The following is a 21858-nucleotide window of genomic DNA, read 5'->3' on the forward strand; positions in this document are numbered from 1 at the left end:
CTTTACTTTCTCTTTGTCCTTCTTTTCCTCCATTCTTTAGGTTATATGACATCAATCACAAATGTTACACTCTAATAGTGGGATCTCCCCTAATTTGATTAGACTGATAAAGAAAATCGATTTTAATTTATACTAGATCAAAATTTGAACATGGATCTGAATTTTATTAAAAGAATAGTTTTGAGTCTCTTGGTAGGCCTAAAGGCCTATGTTTTGGGGCAAATTTGATAACTAATCCAGACTTTAAGCTTGGGCTTAGGTTTGGATCGACCCACATAAGATTTGGTGCATCTACATTGTCTACACTTAATTCCTAACAATAATACAAAGAATATAATAATAATATTTTTTTATAATTATGTGGTAAATATAAAATAATATCTGTTCAAATACTCCCAACCATTTAAAAATGGACGTTCATACCTCTAATATATGTGGTACTATAATAATCACATTAAATCAACATGTTTTCACGTAATAGTCATGACACGTATTTCTCGTAACCATGCAACGAATATATATATACAATGATTGAAGTACATTATCTAGGTAATCGTACATGATTTACAAATAATAATAATAATATTTTTTATAATTATGTGGTAAATATAAAATAATATATGTTCAAATACTCCCAACTATTTAAAAATGGACGTTCATACCTCTAATATATGTGGTACTATAATAATCACATATTAAATCAACATGTTTTCACGTAATAGTCATGACACATATTTCTCGTAACCATGCAACGAATATATATATACAAAGATTGAAGTACATTATCTAGGTAATCGTACATGATTTACAAATAATAATAATAAACAATCATAGAAATAAAAAAAATTATTACATAGATATAGTATAACGGGATTCAAGAATTTTGGTGTATAAATCTTTACTCTATGGATAGCTGAACAACGTATAGTATAATTTGATAACAGCCTAATCGAGAAACTAAAGAAACTATATGAGTTATTATCAAGATCAACATTTGAATCTATCAAATATTCATTTAACTTCATCTTATTAAGATCCATTTAGCAAAATAGTTGGAAAAGTGATTTAGTTCAAACAATATGTTCTCTTGAATCGTCTAGACATCTTTCGTAAATTAGAATAATTATGTGAATCAGTAATAGAAGAATATGGATTAAAATTAAATGATTTAAACTAAATTTCTTGGTGTCAATGAATCGAAATCAATTGTCATGATCAAAATCAACTATCAACAATTAATAATTAAACGATCAATGATTTAATTTAGATGTCAATGAACAACAGTCAACAATCAACGGTTTGAATCATTGGTAAATGGTCAACTATCATTAGTTTGAATTAGGGGTCAATGGTCAATGATTAACTTAGTTTATTAAAAGATAAAATCTAAAAGTAAAAAATAAAAGTATCAATCAATCCTATTCCATATATTATTTTGCTCTTTAAAAATACCTTAATTTTAGCAACTATACTAAGGACAAATATAGAGAGAGAGGTTATTTTCTCAGTCAAAATCCTTTTCTTTACTGCACGAAGTTAAACCCTATTCGCTCTTCTATTTTTTCTTTTGTTGAGTTTGTGACGTTTTTCATAAATTAGATTAGCTCTTGGATTGAATACACGATTTTATGTTTGTGGATAGTTTCTTACAACGCTCGACTCTGATTTGTGGTTCTCGATAGTCTTTCAATAATTTAATCCATTTTTGGTTCATTTGGCAATGTAATTAGAATTGTTTGTATCTATTATTTTGTTCGAGTCTTTTGGTTTGGTTTTTAACATTTTTTATATATGGTCCTTATATGATCTAAACTAAATGGTCCTTATATGATCTGAACTAACTAGTTTCAATGTTATAGGAAGACGTCTAAATTTTGTATTTAGTTTACGATAATAATAATAATCGTAAACCTTATTATTATGAATTTGAAAGTTAATCTGCATTGAGAATAATCTCGTGGAAATTTGATGTTATCGTTATAGTTTTGGGGAAATTGGGAAGTGCTTGAAGTGGTTTAGTGTCAATAATGAGTTTTTTTTTTCCTGTATTGTGAGATGTTGGGGTATCTGTGTTGTAGTAGAAAAATTGCTTCTCTTTTGGAGTCGTTAAGATTGGAGGTCTCATTATTAGGGCTTTAGAGATTGCTTTGTGTCCGATAGTTTAATTCGAAGGTGGGGGCTGCTTCAATTAATCTATTCTCGTCCGTTACAGCGATCTTATTTGTTCTAGTTATAGGCTATCGTTAAATTGTTGTGACGAGCTCGTTTTAAATTTCAACCGTTTTGGAATGTTTCTTGATGATTCTATTGTGGTTATTTGTCCGTGGTTTGTCATTGGTGTCAATTCTTTCGGGTGTTCAAAGCATTGCATTGAAGGTTTAGTTTCGAGGGCATTGTATTAATGAAGGTGTTTCTGGGTATGATGTTGCAGCTGTGCTTAGTGAGCTTGATGTTCATTTGAATTGAGAGTTGTTGATCTGCCTCCTTGTTTGCTGAAGAGATTGTGTTTTAGGAGTGTTTCACTTTTTGATTTTCATCAAAGCAATCCCCCTGTTGGAGAGCTTATTCCATTGCATTGGTTCATTGCAAATTTGTTCTGGTTGATTAGGTTTTGTGTGTTGTGTTTGTTGGGTGTAGAAGATTCCTTATTGTTGGTTAGTTCGTATGATTGTAATCAATAGCGAGAGCTAATCGGTATTTTGTTTCATTAATTTGTTTAGTTGTGTGTATTTTTTTTCCACCACTTAAGATTAAGGAGGTTTTAATGAGGCACACAAATAGATGTTATATGTTTCAAATCTTTATAATAAAAATATTTTTACTGAGCAAAAAAAAAAATAGAAATTTGAGAGAGGAAAAATAACCAAAACAATATTAATATAAAATAAAATATGCCAACGGACGAGATGAATAATAATTCACCATAAACATAAAAAAACGAAGAATAAAAATACATGATATTATATCTATCCTAAAACATGACATAGATATTTAAAACGGATATATCTCAAAACACTCTTCCAACATCTTTACAAACTTATCTATGCATCATAAACCTAAAAAGATGCAGAAATCTTTAAAAAAAAATTATCTAAAATAATATATTTTAAAGGTAAAGATATAATCTCTTTACTGAGAATATTGTATTTGATCACCCATATTTTTTTATTAAAAGAAACCCTCTAGAATCGGTGGGTAAATCTACTTTCCAAGTTAGACGGAGGATACTCGAACTCGACTATGTTTAAAGTTGGGCCACAATCGATTGGTTTGTTGCTTGATTTGAGACGTTCTTATAATCGATCTCGCCCATGATTTAGCTCCCTGCGAGGCCGTACTGGTTTGCTGCACGGACCTTTTGCTTGAAGACAAAATCGTTTCGACTTTTCCACAGCTTCCAGATGATAATGCCAAAGAGGTGCTTACATTCCCACTCCTCGAATTTGACCCCCGCAAAATTAACAAAATTTAAATTTAACCAGTCCAAAACATTCAAGGACGAGAAAAAGTGAGATTTAAGCTGATCTGGAATCAAATGATTCCATATGTTCTTGGCTATATGACAGCCGCAGAGGATGTGATCACCAAAAATTCTTATTTTATAATAATTTTGTCTAAAATAAATATTTACTTTACTAAATAAACTTAATTACTAGATAATTTTTAATCACTAAAATTATAATAAAATTAAACTTAATTATAAATATAATTTAACTTAACATATAACATTTATTGTAATTTTAAATACTTTTACTTTTTAATAATACTAGACCTAGAGCTTCTATTAAAAACCACCTTTCTTTAAATCGTTAGAGTTCTTTGTCCTTGTATATAACATAATTTTTGGAATAAATATCGATAGTAAATCTACTTGTAAACTATTATTGAGAGTTGAGAACCGTTGAAGGTTTTGTTTCCTTATACTGTTGCGGAAGACGGCTATCGAATAAAGCAAAATCACAACTGATAATTTGAGAAAATAAAAATGAAGATAAAAGAGACACAAAATTTACGTGGAAACCCCCTAAATAATATAGGGTAAAAACCACGGGCGACGATAGAAGAATTTAACTATGAGAAAATAGGAATTACAACTTCTCTCGATCTACCAAGGAAAAAACAATGATAATTCTCTCTTGATAAAAAGGAGAAAACAACTCTCAAGAAACCTTTCTAAATTCTCTAGTATTGGGAGAAAGCTAGAATGCTTTGGGATGGTTTTGAAGCTAAATGAGCTAGGGTATTTATAGTAGAAGCTTTAAGGACTGATCTTGAAAATACCCTAAATTACAATGACTAAATGTGAGATTTTGCCATCCACTTTTCAACCATTATTAGTGTCAACTATGAACCATTATTGTTATCAACTTACAATGCATTATGAACCATTATTATGCATTATACAACTATTATTAGTTGTATGACAACTAATAATTTTCCATGACAACTAATAATCTCTCACTTGAAGATTTTATTAGAATAATCATATCTTCACACCATTCTTTCTACCTTGTACCTTCATGTTGCTTACGTTTCTGACAGGCCACAAGAGGATCGACACCAGGTAAATTTATCAGCGTTGATCGCCTTCGTCATGAAATCTGCTATGTTCTCTTTGGTATGGATCTTTTGCATATCTACCGTCCCTTCTTCCACCTTTTCACGAATGGAATGGTATTGAACTCGTATGTGCTTTGTCCTTGAATGAAATACTGGATTCCTTGCTAGATGCAAGGTGCTTTTACTGTCATAAAATAGAGAGACATACTCTTGATTGTGCCCAAGCTCCTCCAATATCATCTTCAACCAAATTGCTTCTTTACTGGCTTGTGTAGTTGCTACATATTCTGCCTCTGTTGTGGATGTAGTCATAACTGACTGCAATTTTGAAACCCAGCTTACAGCTCCACTAGCAACTTTAAACACATATCATGTAGTAGATTTGCTTTTATCCAAATTCCCTGCATAGTCAGAATCAACATACCCATTGATAAGTAAATTTGATCCTCCATAACATAATGCAACATTTGAGGTCCCTTTGATGTACCTCATGATCCTCTTTACTGTATTCCAATGCTCTTTGTCTGGATTCGCCATGTACCGACTAACCACTCCTACTGCTTGTGCAATGTCTGGTCTTGTGCATATCATAGTGAATATTAAACTTCCCACTACCGATTCATACGGTACTCGAGACATCTCCATCCTCTCTTCTTCACTGCTAGGACTCATACTGGAGGATAATTTGAAGTTAATAGAAAGAGGGGTAGAAATTGGCTTACAATCTTGCATGTTGAATCGTGACAAGATCTTCTTTAAGTAATTCTTTTGTGAAAGACAAATCTTCCTATTACTTCTGTCTCAGTGAATTTGCATCCCTAGAATCTTGTTTACTGATCCCAAGTCCTTCATTTCACATTCCCTAGCCAGATGTGCCTTCAATTCTTCAATATGATCTTTGTTGGGTCCTGCAACCAACATCTCATCCACATACACAGCAATATAACAAAATCGTTATCACCATACCTCTTGAAATAAGCACAAGGGTCTGCATTAAGTCTGTTGTATCCAAGGCACATAATGAAGGAATCAAATCTCTTATACCAACACCTCGGTGCCTGCTTTAGGCCGTATAGAGATTTGTTCAACCTGCAAACCAAGTTCTTCTTTTCTTTTTCTTCAAAACCTTCAGGCTGGAGCATGTAAATCTCTTCTTCAAGATTTCCATGAAGAAAAGCTGTTTTAACATCTAGCTGCTCTAGATGTAAGTTTAATGTAGCACACATTGCCCAAACTACTCGAACTGTTATTAGTCGAACCACAGGAGAAAATATTTCATTGAAATCAATACCTTCTTTTTGAGCATATCCTTTGACCACCAGTCTTGCACGATACCTCTCCACTTGATCGTCACCATTTCGCTTGATTTTGAAGACCCATTTGTTACCAATTGGTTTCCTTCCTTGTGGTAGTGGCACAAGGTCCCATGTATTATTTTTATGAAGGGCTTCAATTTATTCTTGCATCACCATCATCCACAGTGAAGCATCTGAGTTGTTTATTTCCTGGTATGTTGATGGCTTACCGTCCTCTGTTAAAAGGCAGTATGTAATATTACCTTCTATAACATAATCTGAGTGTCAATTGGGACGTCTTCTCACACGATCTGATTGACGAGTTTTTGGAGCTTCAGAACTCTCTGGTTCTTGTTCATCATGTGCTGGTTCTGCTTCGGAAGAATCTCCTTGTTCAAACTCTTTTTCAACATGTATTTGTGTAGTCTCTGACTTTTCAGTACTATCATTGTCTTTTTTTCTTTGTAGCTTATCTTCTACAGAGATAACATCCCTGCTAATGATCACTTTGCGGGCAGTGGGATCCCACAAGCGATACCCCTTTACTCCATCAATATACCCCAAGAATTTGCATTTCCTGGATTTTGGATCCAGCTTTGAAATTTCTTGGGAGTTGTACATCACGTACACTATACTTCCAAATACATGGAGGTTTGAATAATCAGCTGGTTTACCAGTCCACATCTCCATTGGTGTCTTCAGCTCTATTACAGTTGATGGAGCTCGATTCACCAAATAAAAGGCGGTATTGACTGCTTCTGCCCATAATGATTTTTCTAGGCTTGCATCCCTCAACATTGCTCTTGTTCTTTCTAACAAGGTTCTGTTCATCCGCTCTGCCACTCCATTTTGTTGAGGAGTGTTCGCCACTGTGAATTATCTTTTGATGCCTTCTTTCCTGCAAAAGTCATCAAATTATTCGCTTGTATATTCTCCTCCATTATTTGTTCTGAAACACTTGATCTTATTTCCAGAATCAAGTTCCACCCGCGCTTTGAAGTTTTTTTTAAAGTTGAAAACACATCTGAATTCTTCTTAATAGGATACACCCAACATCTCCTGGAGTAGTCATCAATGAATGAGACAAAGTATTTTGCTCCGCCTAGGGGTGTAACTGGTGCTTACCATACGTCAGAGTGAACTAATTCTAGAACACATTTGCCTCTAGAATTTGATGTGTTGAATTTCAACCGGTGCTTCTTACTTATTATGTAATGCTTACACAAAGTAAGTGATACCTTTGTTAAGCCTAGAAGTAGTTTTTTGCTCCGCAAGGACTTTTATTCCTTATTCTGACATGTGTCCAAGTTTCTGATGCCATAGCATTTCAGAATCTGAACTACATGAGGCAACAGAGGCTTCTGCTTCTAGAAAAGTTTCTCCCTTCAGCATGTACAAGTTTGCAGCTATCTTTTCGCCTTTTAGCACCACAAGCGCTCCACGGAACATCTTCATGATTCATTTTCGTGTTTCAATCTTACTTGCATTATTATCCAACAATCCGTAGGATAATAAATTTTTCTTCATGCCTTTCGCATGCCACATATCTCGAACAACTTTAATTGTTCCATCATACATCTTCAATTTGATGGTTCTCACGTAAATGATCTCTAAGGCATGATCATTGCAACTATACGCAGATCCTCCTGAGACAGGTTCATAATGATGGAACCATTCTCTTCTTGAGGTCATGTGATATGTTGCTCCTGAATCAATGAGCCATATGTCTACATATCTCTTTCTACCTTCCACGGTGGTTGGCGCTTCACAGCATAGAGCATCTCCATCATCTGAAGTGTTTGCAGTATTGCCTTGTGGATTGGAGTTTTTATTTAAACTCCAACAATCCTTTTTCAAGTGACCTTTCTTTCCACAGTTGTAGCACTTTAAATTCTTCTTGTTTCTCGACTTCGATCTACCATGTTTGTGACTGCTGCTTTGGCCACGTTCTGTTGATCTCCCTCTCATCGTTGTCAACGCTTCTGCTTGTTGCAGATTTACTTGTCTGTCTTCCTTGTTCTTGCGCCAATTTTCTTCTTGTAGAACAGCAGCTGCAACATCATCGAAGACTAGACTGGTGACATTATTGTTTGTCAAGTTGATGATGAGTTGATCATACGAATCCGGTAGACTTTGAAGTAGAAGTTAAACACGTTCTTGTTCTACTATTTTACAGCTTAAGGATGTGAGCTGAGAAAATAAAGTGTTCAGTGTGTTTAAGTGCTCCGTCACTGAAGTAGATTCTGACATCCGGAGAGTGTACAATTTCCTCTTAAGGAAAATTTTATTGTGCAACGATGTGGCCTCGTACAATTTGGTGAGATGATCTCATATCTCCTTAGCTGTCTTCTTCTTCTCGATGCTTGACAATACTTCATCTGCTAATGCTAGATGAAAGTTTGTCATAGCATTCTCGTCCATTTCGATCCATTTGTTGTCGTATGTGAAATCTATCGGCCTTTTACTGATAGCTGCTAGACAACCGTCTTTCCTTATGATGGCCTTCATCTTCAATTTCCACAATGAGAAATTTCTCCCATTAAATTTTTCAATATCAAATTTCGTTGTCATAGCTTCTATTACGGATAGTTCCCACTATTTCACTATCGTGAATAGTTCTCTAGAACCTTCAAAGAATGAGTAATACCTTCTTACTTTCTTATGTTGGAGGATCCACCTTTTGGTGGCAACCACAAAGACAATAAGAAGATATGACACACTCTAATATGTATCTGGCTCTGATACCAATTGTTGCGGAAGACGGCTATCAAATAAAGTAAAATCACAACTGATAATTTGAGAAAATAAAAATGAAGATAAAAGAGACACAAAATTTACATGAAAAACCCCTAAATAATATAGGATAAAAACCACGAGCGACGGTATAAGAATTTAACTATGAGAAAATATGAATTACAACTTCTCTCGATCTACCAAGGAGAAAACAATGATAATTCTCTCTTGATAAAAATGAGAAAACAACTCTCAAGAAAACTTTCTAAATTCTCTAGTATTGGGAGAAAGCTAGAATGCTTTGGGATGGTTTTGAAGCTAAATGAGCTAGGGTATTTATAGTAGAAGTTTTAAGGACTAATCTTAAAAATACCCTAAATTACAATGACTAAATGTGAGATTTTTTCATGCCACTTTTCAACCATTATTAGTGTCAACTATGAACCATTATTGTTGCCAACTTACAATGTATTATGAATCATTATTATATATTATACAACTATTATTAGTTATATGACAACTAATAATTTTACATGACAACTAATATATACGTCGTGGTATGGATTACGAACTCCAACTATGACTCGGACTAGTCCTTTTATAAACACCCAAACTCCGAGAAATAAAGCTAAAATATTTAGGCGGTTTCTCCCCCTTTTTTATTTTACTTTCAAATACTAATAGTGGTATTTATATTCAAGCAAGAGTAACACCTGTGTATGGTACAAATGGCGTCAAGCTCAACAGTGCGCTGCTCATTGAAATTCTATGAAGCAAACAATGCATATCCCACTGCCACCGACGCCGCCATGATCCAGTTACGTATCGAATTATGCTATCAGCTTCGCATCAAAGCCTACGGCGCTGAGTTTCTGGTCGATGAAATCTTCACCCCGGAATTTGTGACTTCCTTCGCCATGCCGTTAGCCTTTTTGATTTCTGACTCCAGTGTAACGTTCGTCTCCGACAAGCTTGCGGGCCTCAATGTGGACACCGGTTTTCGTGACTTCTCGAGTCCGAGGATCGCAATGTTTGCCTTTGACATGGCCAAACGCCACGGTGTAGCTGTTTCCAGTTTTATGACGGTGGCCAAAGTTTCGATCAATAAAGTCGATTATATCCGGGAGGAGGAGTTTAATAGGATTTCAACAACATTGAAGCCGGAACACATTGTGCTAGAATAGTCAAACCCAATTAAACAATAATTGGTTGGGTCTACAGCAATTTGCTGTATTTTGTCATAGAACTTCACATGTGAGCTTTGTATTAATGAATTTAAAGATGTTTTTTTTACTGGCCAAAGATTCAAATTATTCTTTTGTGTTCACGAATCATGATCAACACTTTTGTGCATATATGCACCGAAGGAATGGGGAGAAATTAAGAAGAGATGAATGCAAGACGAGTGTCGGCCGCTGCATCAGAGGGTCGCAAGAAATGTTATGATTTGATGCTAGCGGTGCTTCTTCTCTACCCACCAGGTAACACATTGAAATATATAATATGCGGTAGATATACATTGTAGTGTCCTTGTACAATGTCATTTGTCTGTTGTTAGATGTTATTAGTAGGTTTATGTCATCTAAATTTGGACCAAAACTCCAAATAAAACAACTGGCTTTATGTTCATTTGGTACAAATGGCAATTAACTTGGGAAACAGTTAAGGAAGTGAAGATAAATTATGACTTAAAGCAAGGGTGTAATAGAGTGAGAAGCTATGAAGTTAACGCCAAAGATGCTTTGCGCCCTCATAGTCAGCAAATCAAGCCGTAATTGAAAGACCAGGGGCTTATTAGCACAGATTGAAATAGAAAAGACTAAATATAGAAACCTTAGTAAAAATTTTGCGGCTGCTGAGATTTGAGCCCAGGTTTCCACAACCACAGCGTAGAATTCTTATCACTAAACTACAGCTACGAGTCTTTATTAATCAATGAAAACATTTATATTACATATTAAAAAGAAGGGTAAAGTACACAAATGATCCTTCGACTATAGAATGTTACTTTGTTGAGTCTCTTGACTAATAAGAGTTATAAAATGATCCCCTAACTATAGAACATTGTTTTATTGGATCACCAGACTATTCATATGTTCCAAACTCGTCTTTTTTCGTTAAAAATTGGCAATCATCTAAGGTGGGTGTTAACCTATTGATTGAGATATGATAAAATATGACATGACAACTCTTTGAGTTGTATTTTATTAATCGAATTTTCGTTTACATTATGTCGTCGAACCAATGCTTGAAATATTATGTCAGCGAGTCAGTACTTAAAAAATAAACAATGGTGCTAGAAGACATCATTAAAGTATGATTTTATCAAATCATGGCCTACAAGTTAATGTCCAAATTAGACAATCGTCAATTTTGTTATGCAAAAGGGTGAGTTTGGAACATATGAATAGTCAGATGATCGTTTTATAACTTTTTATAGTCGCAAGACTTAACAAAATAGTTCCTTATAGTTGGAGGATCATTTTGTAGTTTTTAATAGTTAGGAGACTCACTAAAATAATAACCTATAGTTGAGGGGTCATTTGTGTATTTTATCCTAAAAAGAAATCGTCACACATGTTTATGGCTATGGCAAGAATTATGGTTGTAAACGAGTTGGGGTGATTAATACTCAAGCTCGAAATAAAAAAATTTTAAAGTTGAGTTTGACTCTACTTAAATTTTGCGAGTTTAAAATTTTTAAGTTAGACTTGAAATAAAAAATTGAAGCTCCAACTTAAAAAGAATTGAACTTGAAACATTCACATACTTAACTTGATTGATCAAACTCGAGTTTGGTTCAAACTAAAACTAAAGTTCGAACTTAGACCTTGAGTAAATGAAATCCATATATAGTATTTAAAAAATCACATGTAAACATTAATATTATAAGTATAATTTAAAAAACTAAAAAAATATTACTTTTTTCGAGTTACTCGTGAATTTTTCGAATAATATATCAAGTAGCTTGTTTTAGCTTGTTAAGAACTATAGTCGAATTCGAGATTAAGTTGATTTGATTTGAGTGTTGATGGAATCTTGACTGAATCAAACTCGAGTAGCTCTCGATCTATTTCGTCTCATTTATGTCTTAGCAAAAATAATTCTACGAAAAAGAAGACGATAGAGATAAAAAAAATAGACTATAACAAATATTATCTAAATATATCAATTTGTTAAAAATGTATTAATATTTTAATATATTTAAAATGTTAATTTTACTTATCTATAAATTATTAGAAATAATGTCACATTTCAATAAAGCATGTTTCTAAAATATTATGAAATATTTTCAACTATTCGAATTCAAATATCCAAGGAATAATTTTAGTTAAATATTTATATACTATTTTTAAATAGTTTTAAATTTTTCAGTTTACCCTACTCATGATATGATTTCAGATTATTTGAGCTTTATTCAAGTATCTAACATTGCTCTACCAACAAAAATTAATATATTTTTTGAATAGAACATTTGAATTAACTGAACTTGGATGGTTTGTTGAATGAGCAGAATTTGACTTTGTTTGTCAAACTATTCTGTTTTGTGCATTAAATACTTCCCGTCATAGGGAGGGTAATCCACCTTTGACATCCGACACATTTTGATTGGATTTATTGAATCTTTACAAAATTATATATAATTATTGGCATGCATTTTGATTAGGTGAATTTTGGTTTAAGATATAATATTTTTTGACTCGATAAAAATAATGGTGTGTCTGTCTCTTATATGTTTCAAAATAATTATATTTATACTTTTTTTTATTTCAATTTAATCAAATAAAAATAATATTTTTTATATATTTATATTTGGTAGAGTACAAAAATTTATCCTTAAAAAACAGGTCGAGTTTTAGTTGAAGTAAAGCTTTTCTAACCTTCCAACGTTTGCAATTCTCCAGCAAAGGCTGGATGTTCATAATGTGTGTCCTATTTGTCTCTCTTCGATCGAAACAGTGAGCCATATCATGAGAGATTGCTGGTTGACGAGGAGGCTTTATAGAGACCAGAATATCAGCTTCCCTAACAGTGGTGATGGAGAGCAATGGGAGGATTGGGTGAACTTTTTTTTTTTTCGACATGTTGCATGCTGATCAGAAACGTAAGGTGATGGTAACTTATTGGGCAGTTTGGAGCACCCGTAATAGGGTGTTTCATGATCGAGAAGGGATGGAGCAGCTGTAGATGATGTGCTGGATAGAAGAGGCTCCTCTTGAAACGACATTGGCAGCAACCATGGATCAAGAACAGATGGATCACATATGGTTTGAGCTTCCTGGTCTGCTGTCTCGTTTGTTTTCCGCTGGTGGGTTGGGTCATGTCTACTCGGATTCCCTTTTTATCTGCATATCGTGCACTCCGAGTTTCTCTTATTTTTTGATAGCTGGTCTTATGTCATCCCTGGAATGAGGTGTTTTCTCTGTATGGGTTTTGTTTGTTTTACCTATCCCATGGTTTCTTGGTTGTACTGTGATTTCTCTTTAATGCTATTTGACCCAGCTCTTTCAAAAAAAAAAACTTTTCCAACCTCGGGTTAGGTTATGACTAAAGGATATAAAATTATGGTTATGTTTGAGTAGGGTAAAAATCGGACTCATTCCTAATCATATAATTGTTTAAATTTAATCTTAATTTTACTTGTGAAATTAGTTATTTTAAAGAATAATCAGAGTTGGTTTATGTGACAAACAACTTGATATCTTTTATGTAATACCTCGACCCAGATACTAGTCTGAGATGTAACATTGACTTTTTAAAACAATATTCTTACAAAATACATACATTTGGACTTATTTTAAGAAAATACAATAATAGACCATTAAATTATGCTTCATTATAAAAATCTGGAAAAAAATACTTATTGGTGAACAGTACTATATGGTATGAACAGTACCATGAACAGTACCATGAACAGTGAACATTTTCGAATATAAATTATGTATCGATGCACTGCTACAGTAACTTTCGTAAAACGTTCATAAAACTCGTAAAAATTTAACCGTTCATTACTATACATTTACCATGCACATATTTACTTTAAAACATTACAAAATTCAATCATATGATTTTACAAAACCGATTAGAGCATATCGAATTCAAATCTTTATTTACATGCCAACCACTATCCTTATTACAAAATACATACTATACATTTCTTTTCTGATCTAATCTTTGGAAAGGATAAACTGACATGTCTTGTATAACTTTTATCAATCTTTCTCTTCTCGGAACCTACGCGTGAAACAATCACACGCTAAGTCGTTGACTTAGTGAGACATATAAACATATAATAAAAATAATGCATTTCATATCCATATGAACATATCTTCTACTCGTTCAATCATGTCACATATGATTCCATGTAAATAATAATAGCATGATAACATGTAATAATGCAAACACCTTTATACCTTTTTGTATTCCCATGTAAATTACTGAGAACTCAAGGTATTCGAGTACATTGAGGTTGTGCACTATGTTGTCACCACAGCTCGTATGGGGTCCCACTAGGGGATATGAAATTTGTCCCGAAAGACCTATGTATTGTATTTGTCCCGAAGGACCACTCCTTAAGAACCATATACATATTCCAATGGATCACATATGTGTCTCACAAGACCCTGTAAATGTTCCAAAGAATACATTTATGTCCCGAAGGACCACGTAAAACCCTCGACTCTTGCCATGCCAACTATACCTATAGTTCTCATATCATATACCATGGGCATTATTCTTGTGTTTCATATGTTCATGTACTCATTCATTTCTCTTGTGATCACATATACCTTTTCTTCTGTCACATACCACATGTATATGTAAATATCTATGTCATTTCATATAACATGTAATACATATTGCATATAATCATGTATATCATATCCTATATCTTATGTTGTATGCTCTTATGTTTATGCAGATCATGTAACATATATATAATAACCTATACCCATTTCATATATTCATGCACATATAAGAATCACAAATCAAATAACATTCTAGGAGTTACTTCTTACCATAGTAACTCCATCATTGGCTCATCGCAAGCCAATGTTCGTTCAATACCATAAGTACAATTAAAATTTGTACTCACCTTAGCCTTGCTTTGGTTCGATCCCAACTCTTTGATTGTTCCGAACTTGTTTAGGCTCAATATCTACATAAACATAATTTTCGAGACAATTATCAAAAGCCTAAACCTTATAACTTGGTATTAATAACTTAGGCTAATTTAATGAACCAAAATTCCATTTTTCCTTTAGGGGTGTATCGATGTACTATGGGTGCATCAGTACACAAAATAGCTTCGAAATTCTCATGCATCGATGCACCTCTTAATGCATCGATGCACATTCAAAAATTATCTTAGTGCATCGATGCACCTGCCCATAATAGGCTATTTCATCCGAAAATCATCAACACTTCACCCAAATTTTCATGTATAAAATCCTTATCATGCTACTAAACTCATCTATAACAACTTTAACTAATTTATATTATTCCAACACTTTATAATCTCCCATATTTCATCCAAATTCTTAAGGTTGAGAATCATACCAAACTTTCCATGTTATCCAAACTTAATTCTAACACTTCTAACTTCTTATTCTCATAGATGACAAGTCAAATCCATCCTCCAAATTCATTTAAACCTTCTTATTTAAAATTTCACTTAAAACATTTTCTTTAATCTTTCATAACTCTTTTATCTTTTGATTTTAAGATAACTTAAGCTTTCCTTAAGCTTAGTTATCATCTAATGATCAAAACCCAAACTTTAAATCAATAAATAATCAACTAATGAGAAAACTTACCTTTGCAAGTGTGGCTCTCTCTTTCTCTCGTACATGAAGAAGAAGATGATGAAATATAGAAATATCTCCTCATCCTTATCTCCTCATATATATATATCATCATTTTTTATTATTTCAAAGTCAAATGACCATTTTGCCCTCTCATTCTTTTAATAATTACTAATAACTTTCAGGAAATATCTCTACATAAATCATTGAGCTATTCAACTATTCTACTTTCATCACCAAATTCTAAAATTTTACAATTTAATCACTAACCCGGTATTGAGGATGTTACATTTTAAGCAACGTCTCAAGTTCGAATTATTATGTATACAGAAAATCACCGCTAAGAGAGTTACCTACCAAAGTTAAGTGTGCGACGTAGATCAATTCAGAATAGTCAAAATGAAACCTTAAAACGGGAGGCAAAAAAATCATCGGTTAATTATTAATCAAATTAAGTTTTTAAATTAAGTGTTTTGGACAAGTTAACCGAATTGAAATCATTTTTAATTAATTATATTTTTGGTTTAACGAAACAAAATTAATTAATTATGAAATTTTGATATGATTCAACTTGATATAATCGATTTAAAAAATTAGTTCAAATCGAGTTTGAGTGGAGAGTGAAAAACGTCCGACTTAAACCAACCTAAGGATTATAGTATATTTTCTCATATAAATTTATGAATAATTGATATAATACCCCTTTTCCAGGTAGTTTTCTTTATAAGTCTCTATTTTACGTCGACTTGAAATAAATCACATTTATACTTTAAAAATTCATATTTGGTCAAGTTTGGATAGAGGAAATATGCTATTTTGATCATATCAGGATGATAGTATATACATTTGAATTGAATCAGATTTGGATAGATGATATATATTTTTAGATCAAGTTGAATTAATAAAAAAAATTGATCCGACCAGTTGTGATCTCTGTTTACAAGTATATTTTAAAATTTTAAACAATTATAATTTAAAAAATGTTTAAAGCAACCGTCAAAGTCTAAACGCGTTATTAACTGAAAGTGGAATAAAAAGAATCCTATTTAATCGTAGAAAATCTAATGTGCCCCACCGACCGAAAAGAAAAAAGATAAATGCTGCATTTCAACCATCGCATTAAGATGGCGGTATCTCTAAAACACAATCAGTCGTCGGTTATCAGTCGGACTTCAGTCTTTGGTCTTTTTTTCAGTCAGTCGTGTTTACAATTAATATTGAACTCAGCATTTTATTATACCAACTACCCTAAAATAATATTTAATTCAACATTAAGTTGTCGTTAGCTCTAAAACACTCCTCTTCACAACTACTTCTGTATCATTTTATAATATGCTTAATCTTAACCCTGAATTCTTTTTAAAAAATTATCAAATAAAATTATATATAAATTCAAATTAGTTAAATCAAAATTTTAAATTTTGTTGATTTTAACCGGTGTTTAATAACACTTAAATTATTAATATGAAGTTTAATCGATATAAATATCATTTTAAAAGTATTTTTTAGTAGAAAATTTAACTAAATAATTAAGTGTTATATCACTTTCAATTAGAGTTGTAAATGACACTAGACAGATCACGAGCTATTCGATATCAACTCGATTAAATCTCGATAAATACGACTCAAATGGACTCGACTCAAGCTCGAGCTAGACTCGAGTTCTTAATGAGCCGAAACGAGCTACTTGATATTCAACTAGAGCTAGTGAGCAGCTCAAAAATATAATATATTAAGATTTTATTTTAAAAAATAAATTTTAATAATATTAACAGTTATGTGTTTGAGTTTTTTTTAATGCAGTTTAAGGTTTTCATGTATTTAAAGTTCAGGTTCGCGTTTGAGGCTTTAATCGAGTTAAATTTAAGATTTTTTTTTCTTTTTAAGCTTTTATAGGCTTTAGTTCATGATTTCGAGTTCGAGTCGAATTTAAAAATTTTAGACTAAGTTTTCAAGACTAGTTGAGCTCTATTTCAAAGTTTTTAAGTTGAGTCAAATTCAATAATACACGAGTTTGACTCTGCTCGTTTACGACCCTACTTCGATAATGAATAGAACAAAGGGTTTTTAACCTGAGTAAAATTCAAGGTAAATTATGCTAGGAGTCATTGATAATATTTAAATAATTATTAACTTTTAAATTTTAAATGTTTTAATATAAATATATACATATTTAATTTCTTATATTTATTATAATACCATGATAATTAATTTATAATAATTATTTCGTATTTTTTAAAATTTTGATAGACAAAATAGTCATAAATATAACTTGATAATTCAAAAGTAAAAGAAAAAGGGAAATATGAAGGGATGAGAATAACACGTGGCCGTCATCTTGATAAGTGAAAAACGGAGGAATAGCTGTAGCTTTCCAAATCAGTGACCGTATCAAACTATCAATAATAAATTTGGCGCTATATGTATATCCATTCTACTCTACCCTTCCAAGAGAAGAAAACCAGAAAACGCAACGCATCACGACAACAAAATCCTTGTCACCACCCACTCCCTCTTGCTTCCTCTCTCAACTCCGTCCTGGCTCCTGCTTCTCTGCCACGCCTTGCTTCATCCCTCTTATCGTTTAACCATTATTATATATTTGTCTAAATCCACTGCATTTTCTACTCCCTGCCTGTCGGTAAAAAGACCAAAACGGCAACGGCCTTGGCATTCAACAAAGATAAATATCTCTTGAGGAGAGAATCCAAACGCTTTTGCCATCAGTTTGTTGCTTTCTTTTTGTTTGGATCAAATTCGAAATCCAAATTCCTTCTCTCTCTCTCAAATAACAGATCCTTCTTCTTCTTTTCTTCTATGCTTTATGCTGTCAAGATCTTAACACAGAAATGCAGCACCGAGTAGAAACTTCCTCCGGACCTCGAAGCTCCGCTTATATCAACGCGCTCTCACTAGAAATCCAGAAAAAACTTCAGCGGGTTCGTTTTCTCCTGTCCTTTTCTGCTTTCCTGTTTGTTTCTCGCGAAAATGTGTGGAACGACAAAGCGATTTGAGCTTCTTTTTTTAAATTTCTTTCTTTCCTTTTCAAAGAATTTTTTTTTCTGAAAGCGGAAATGGTTACGTTTACGTTTAATATTTTTTGGGCGATGTTGAGTTTTTACTGGCGTCCGCAAAGTATATTATTATTAGTACTGCTAATGACTTGATTAAAAATAATAAAAGCGTGTTTCCTCTTTTTTTATTCTCTTTTGCTTTTTTTGGGTACTGTTTAGAGATTTTTGAACGATGTATATTCAAATTTGTTGCAGGCATTAGCATCTTCATCTCAGAGACGCAACTTATTAGAAGAATTATTTGCAGATATAGCTTTAGAAATCGATGATCGAGCCAAAGGTTAGCTTATTTTACAATTTACATCAAATTAAGTTTAAACTATTTGGAGTATTTCTCATATTGTTTTGTATTGAAATTGTAAACAGATATAATTTTAAGTAGAGAAAATCAAATATCTTCCGCGGCTAACGGCGTTAATGGTCGGTTGTACTTTTATGATGTTCTTGCTGATTATTATGTCCGACTACCCCCTCGTGGAAAGCCTATCCTTGATTTGATTGTTCAACTGTGGAGCCAGTCATTTGCATCTCACATTTTTGTTCTGTTATTCCATAACTGGGTAAGCAAACTCATCATAACTCGTAAGTTCAAAGTTCTTTCGCCGTTCCAATTTGAAGTTTAGATCATCATATGAATCATTTCTGAACTGCACAGCTTTCCTGATTTCCAAATTAAATGAATCATTTAATGGAACTCAACTACTTAAGTTTCCTGAAAGATTGCTTTTATGATGGTAGCTTTTGTGAAGGGCATTTGTTTGGCTGTTGCAGCTGTTTATTTTTTGTTCTGTTTAGTGAACAAATAGTTGGTACTGGTAGCTCCACTATGTAGTAATTTTGAGTGTTCCGAACTGGTTAAAGTAAAAAAGTAAGAAATATATCTGACAAGCTGCAAACACTTTTTCTGCTCAAGAAAATTTCTCTTTAACTTATACATTGTTCTTACTTGGATTTTGGTTTTATTCCCTATTTAAGCGCGGTTTCCATTTACAGTCTCTAAGTATCATTGAGGATTTGACTAGTGATACAGAATTGCATAAATCAAGGTTCTCTGGATGAAACTGACCACTAAAAAGAGTGGTTATGGCCTTTTCTTACATTTTTCAAATGTGACAGTGCTCAGTAGTAGATAACGATTATTCAGATATCTTAGCATTAGAAACTGAACAAATGTTGTTTTCACCAGTGAAGGATCTTGATTTTTTTGGTGAAGTCCTTTATATTGAACTGTAAATGATTTGCATTTTCCTCTATCTGCAGTTATTTGAAGTTCAACTGGATGATGCAGATGTTCAGCTCCGTTATGCTTCAGCACTTGTTCAGGGTGCCACAAATGTTTTCTGGTAGGAAATTAAATTTATAATGCTTGAGAGGGAATTTTCTTTTGTCCGGTTGCCAAACTAGCTTCCAACTATTTTTTTTCTTGAAATATCCTAGTCCAACTCGTATCTTAACACGAGTGGGATATAACGTTTCAAAGATCCTCAAAGTACGCGAGAAAACTTGGAAAAACTGAACATACGCACCTTTAGCTTTTGAAGTTGCCATTATCATAGAGGGTCATGCTTGAAGAAAATAGTGGCACTTGATTATGTTGTATAGGTTCGATTAATTTTATGGTTTTATGCAGGATTGACATCCAATCAAATACGAAGTGTTTCCAGTCTCTCTTTCAGGTAAACTTAAAAGACACATCACCATTTGAAATGAATTCTTGCTTTTATAATTCTTTTTGAAGTATCTAATTGTTCAATTTTCATTCTTCCATGGACTCAGTACCTTCTCAATGAAGTTGTATTGGAGCCTACAAGGTTAAATAAAATTCCAATACAGGTCAGCTATTTTCGCTTTATAGTTTATACCCTTTATATTTTTGCCATTTACTGTCAAAAATATAATATGTTGTACATTTCAGGCCCAGAGGGATCTGTACCTTTTAATGTCAAGGGTCATATTCTTTTACAACTCAGGTTGGGTTTGTCTTTTTTCCCTTTGAAACCTTGATTTTGAACGATAATGTACATATATAAATGGACATTCCTTTTATGATGTTTTACTCTATGCAGTTGACCTTGATTTTGAACGATAATGTACATATATAAATGGACATTCCTTTTATGATGTTTTACTCTATGCAGTTGATAAACTCGAAAGCTTCTTAAAGCTATGTCCCACATTTCCAAATGCTTCACTGGTTGGTGGACCAGCAGATATACTTATTATTGAACTAGCAGACCAGGTGATCTTACATGATATTTTCATATTGGAAACTACAAATTGTAATGTCTTATTTTATAATTGACATTAATGATAATTTTCATGCGCCAGCTTCAAAAATTGAAAGTTGAGCCTGTCGTACTGCATTATCTTGGTCAAATTAAGGTTCTTCGAGGTATTATTATCAACCCCTTCTAGAGTTAGAGTTGTATGTGTCATGGCCCGTATGTGCACTTTAGCGGAGCTTTAAGTCTCGACACGTGACACATGCAGCTGCTTGAAAATGAAGTTGAATGATTCGCTATTCCTGCAGGTATGGAACCGAGGATTGCAACAAGTGCAAGGCTGAAAACCTGTTTATATAGCTTTACATCACCTGGTGGCCCCATGTATCCTACAAGGGCTGTGCGTCATGCAGCTCGGGATGCCCTAGATTTGCTTTTTCCTGTGAGTACATGACTTTTAACCGCAAATAACAATCGATTGAACTCAAAATCGTTCAAGTCTAATTGGAGTTGATTTGATTTTAAAATCGTTTAAAGTTCATTTAAAATTATTCTTTTGTTAAAATGAAAGGTAATCAATCCTAGCTGATTGGATGGTTCGGGCTATGAACTATTATGTTTCCTGTAACTCATTATGGATGATTGAATTGCGCAGGTTGGACGATACCCTCGACGCCTTATAAGTTTGTTCTTTAGACTATTATATCCCTGGTATTTGCCTTCTTCATGTTGGTACTTCATAACCTATTGTATCAAGGTTTTGTTTTATTGCTTGTTGAGGTTGATCTTTTCTAGTTGGGGGAAGCTTGGAAAGTCGAAAAGGGCCTAATCATCGCCCAGATGACAGACGATTGGGGTAATATTGTATGCATTAACTTCTAAAAATTTATTGATTTCATGGGTTATGGATTAAGATCCTGTTCATTAGTTTCAGTTAAGTAATCATCATTCACTTGTCAAATTCACTTGCGTTATTTATATTGAAAAACGGATAAAATGTTAGAGAGAAGCTTTAACCCTATTCCAGGCCCCAGCTGAATATGTACATTGGTTTAGGCTATTTTAAGTGCAAAATGAATTATTGTTATTTTTTGGTTTCAAGTTCGAGCACTAAAAATATCAAAAGGATATGTATTTAATCTTAAATGATTAAGAAGTGGATAGACTCTTA

General features: G+C 33.1%; 1 protein-coding gene across 2 annotated transcripts; it reads left to right on the top strand.

Moving 5' to 3' along the window:
- Positions 1 to 17867: 17867 nt before the first annotated feature.
- LOC120136622 lies at positions 17868 to 21600 on the top strand. Of its 2 annotated transcripts, none has more exons than XM_039152597.1 (11): positions 17868 to 18330; positions 18661 to 18745; positions 18832 to 19025; positions 19726 to 19808; positions 20096 to 20141; positions 20242 to 20298; positions 20381 to 20435; positions 20604 to 20704; positions 20794 to 20857; positions 20996 to 21129; positions 21343 to 21600. In XM_039152597.1, exons 1-11 carry the CDS (start codon positions 18241 to 18243, stop codon positions 21514 to 21516), a joined length of 1083 nt encoding a protein of 360 aa, XP_039008528.1. In that variant the 5' UTR covers positions 17868 to 18240; the 3' UTR covers positions 21517 to 21600. The 2 variants fall into 2 exon arrangements, with proteins under 2 accessions (XP_039008528.1, XP_039008527.1); XM_039152596.1 differs by having other exon boundaries at positions 17895 to 18330; positions 20996 to 21135.
- Positions 21601 to 21858: the final 258 nt, after the last annotated feature.

The sequence above is a fragment of the Hibiscus syriacus genome, unplaced genomic scaffold, assembly GCF_006381635.1.
Source record: "Hibiscus syriacus cultivar Baekdansim isolate YM2019G1 unplaced genomic scaffold, ASM638163v2 tig00110634_pilon, whole genome shotgun sequence".
NCBI classification, from domain to species: domain Eukaryota; kingdom Viridiplantae; phylum Streptophyta; class Magnoliopsida; order Malvales; family Malvaceae; genus Hibiscus; species Hibiscus syriacus.

Excerpts from the sequence above, each read along its gene's own strand:
- LOC120136622 (XM_039152596.1), top strand. The coding sequence starts at position 18,241 with ATGCAGCACCGAGTAGAAACTTCCTCCGGACCTCGAAGCTCCGCTTAT. Across the intron at positions 19,026-19,725 it reads TTCTGTTATTCCATAACTGG|TTATTTGAAGTTCAACTGGA; the intron begins GTAAGCAAACTC and ends CTCTATCTGCAG. Across the intron at positions 20,705-20,793 it reads TTATTGAACTAGCAGACCAG|CTTCAAAAATTGAAAGTTGA; the intron begins GTGATCTTACAT and ends TTCATGCGCCAG.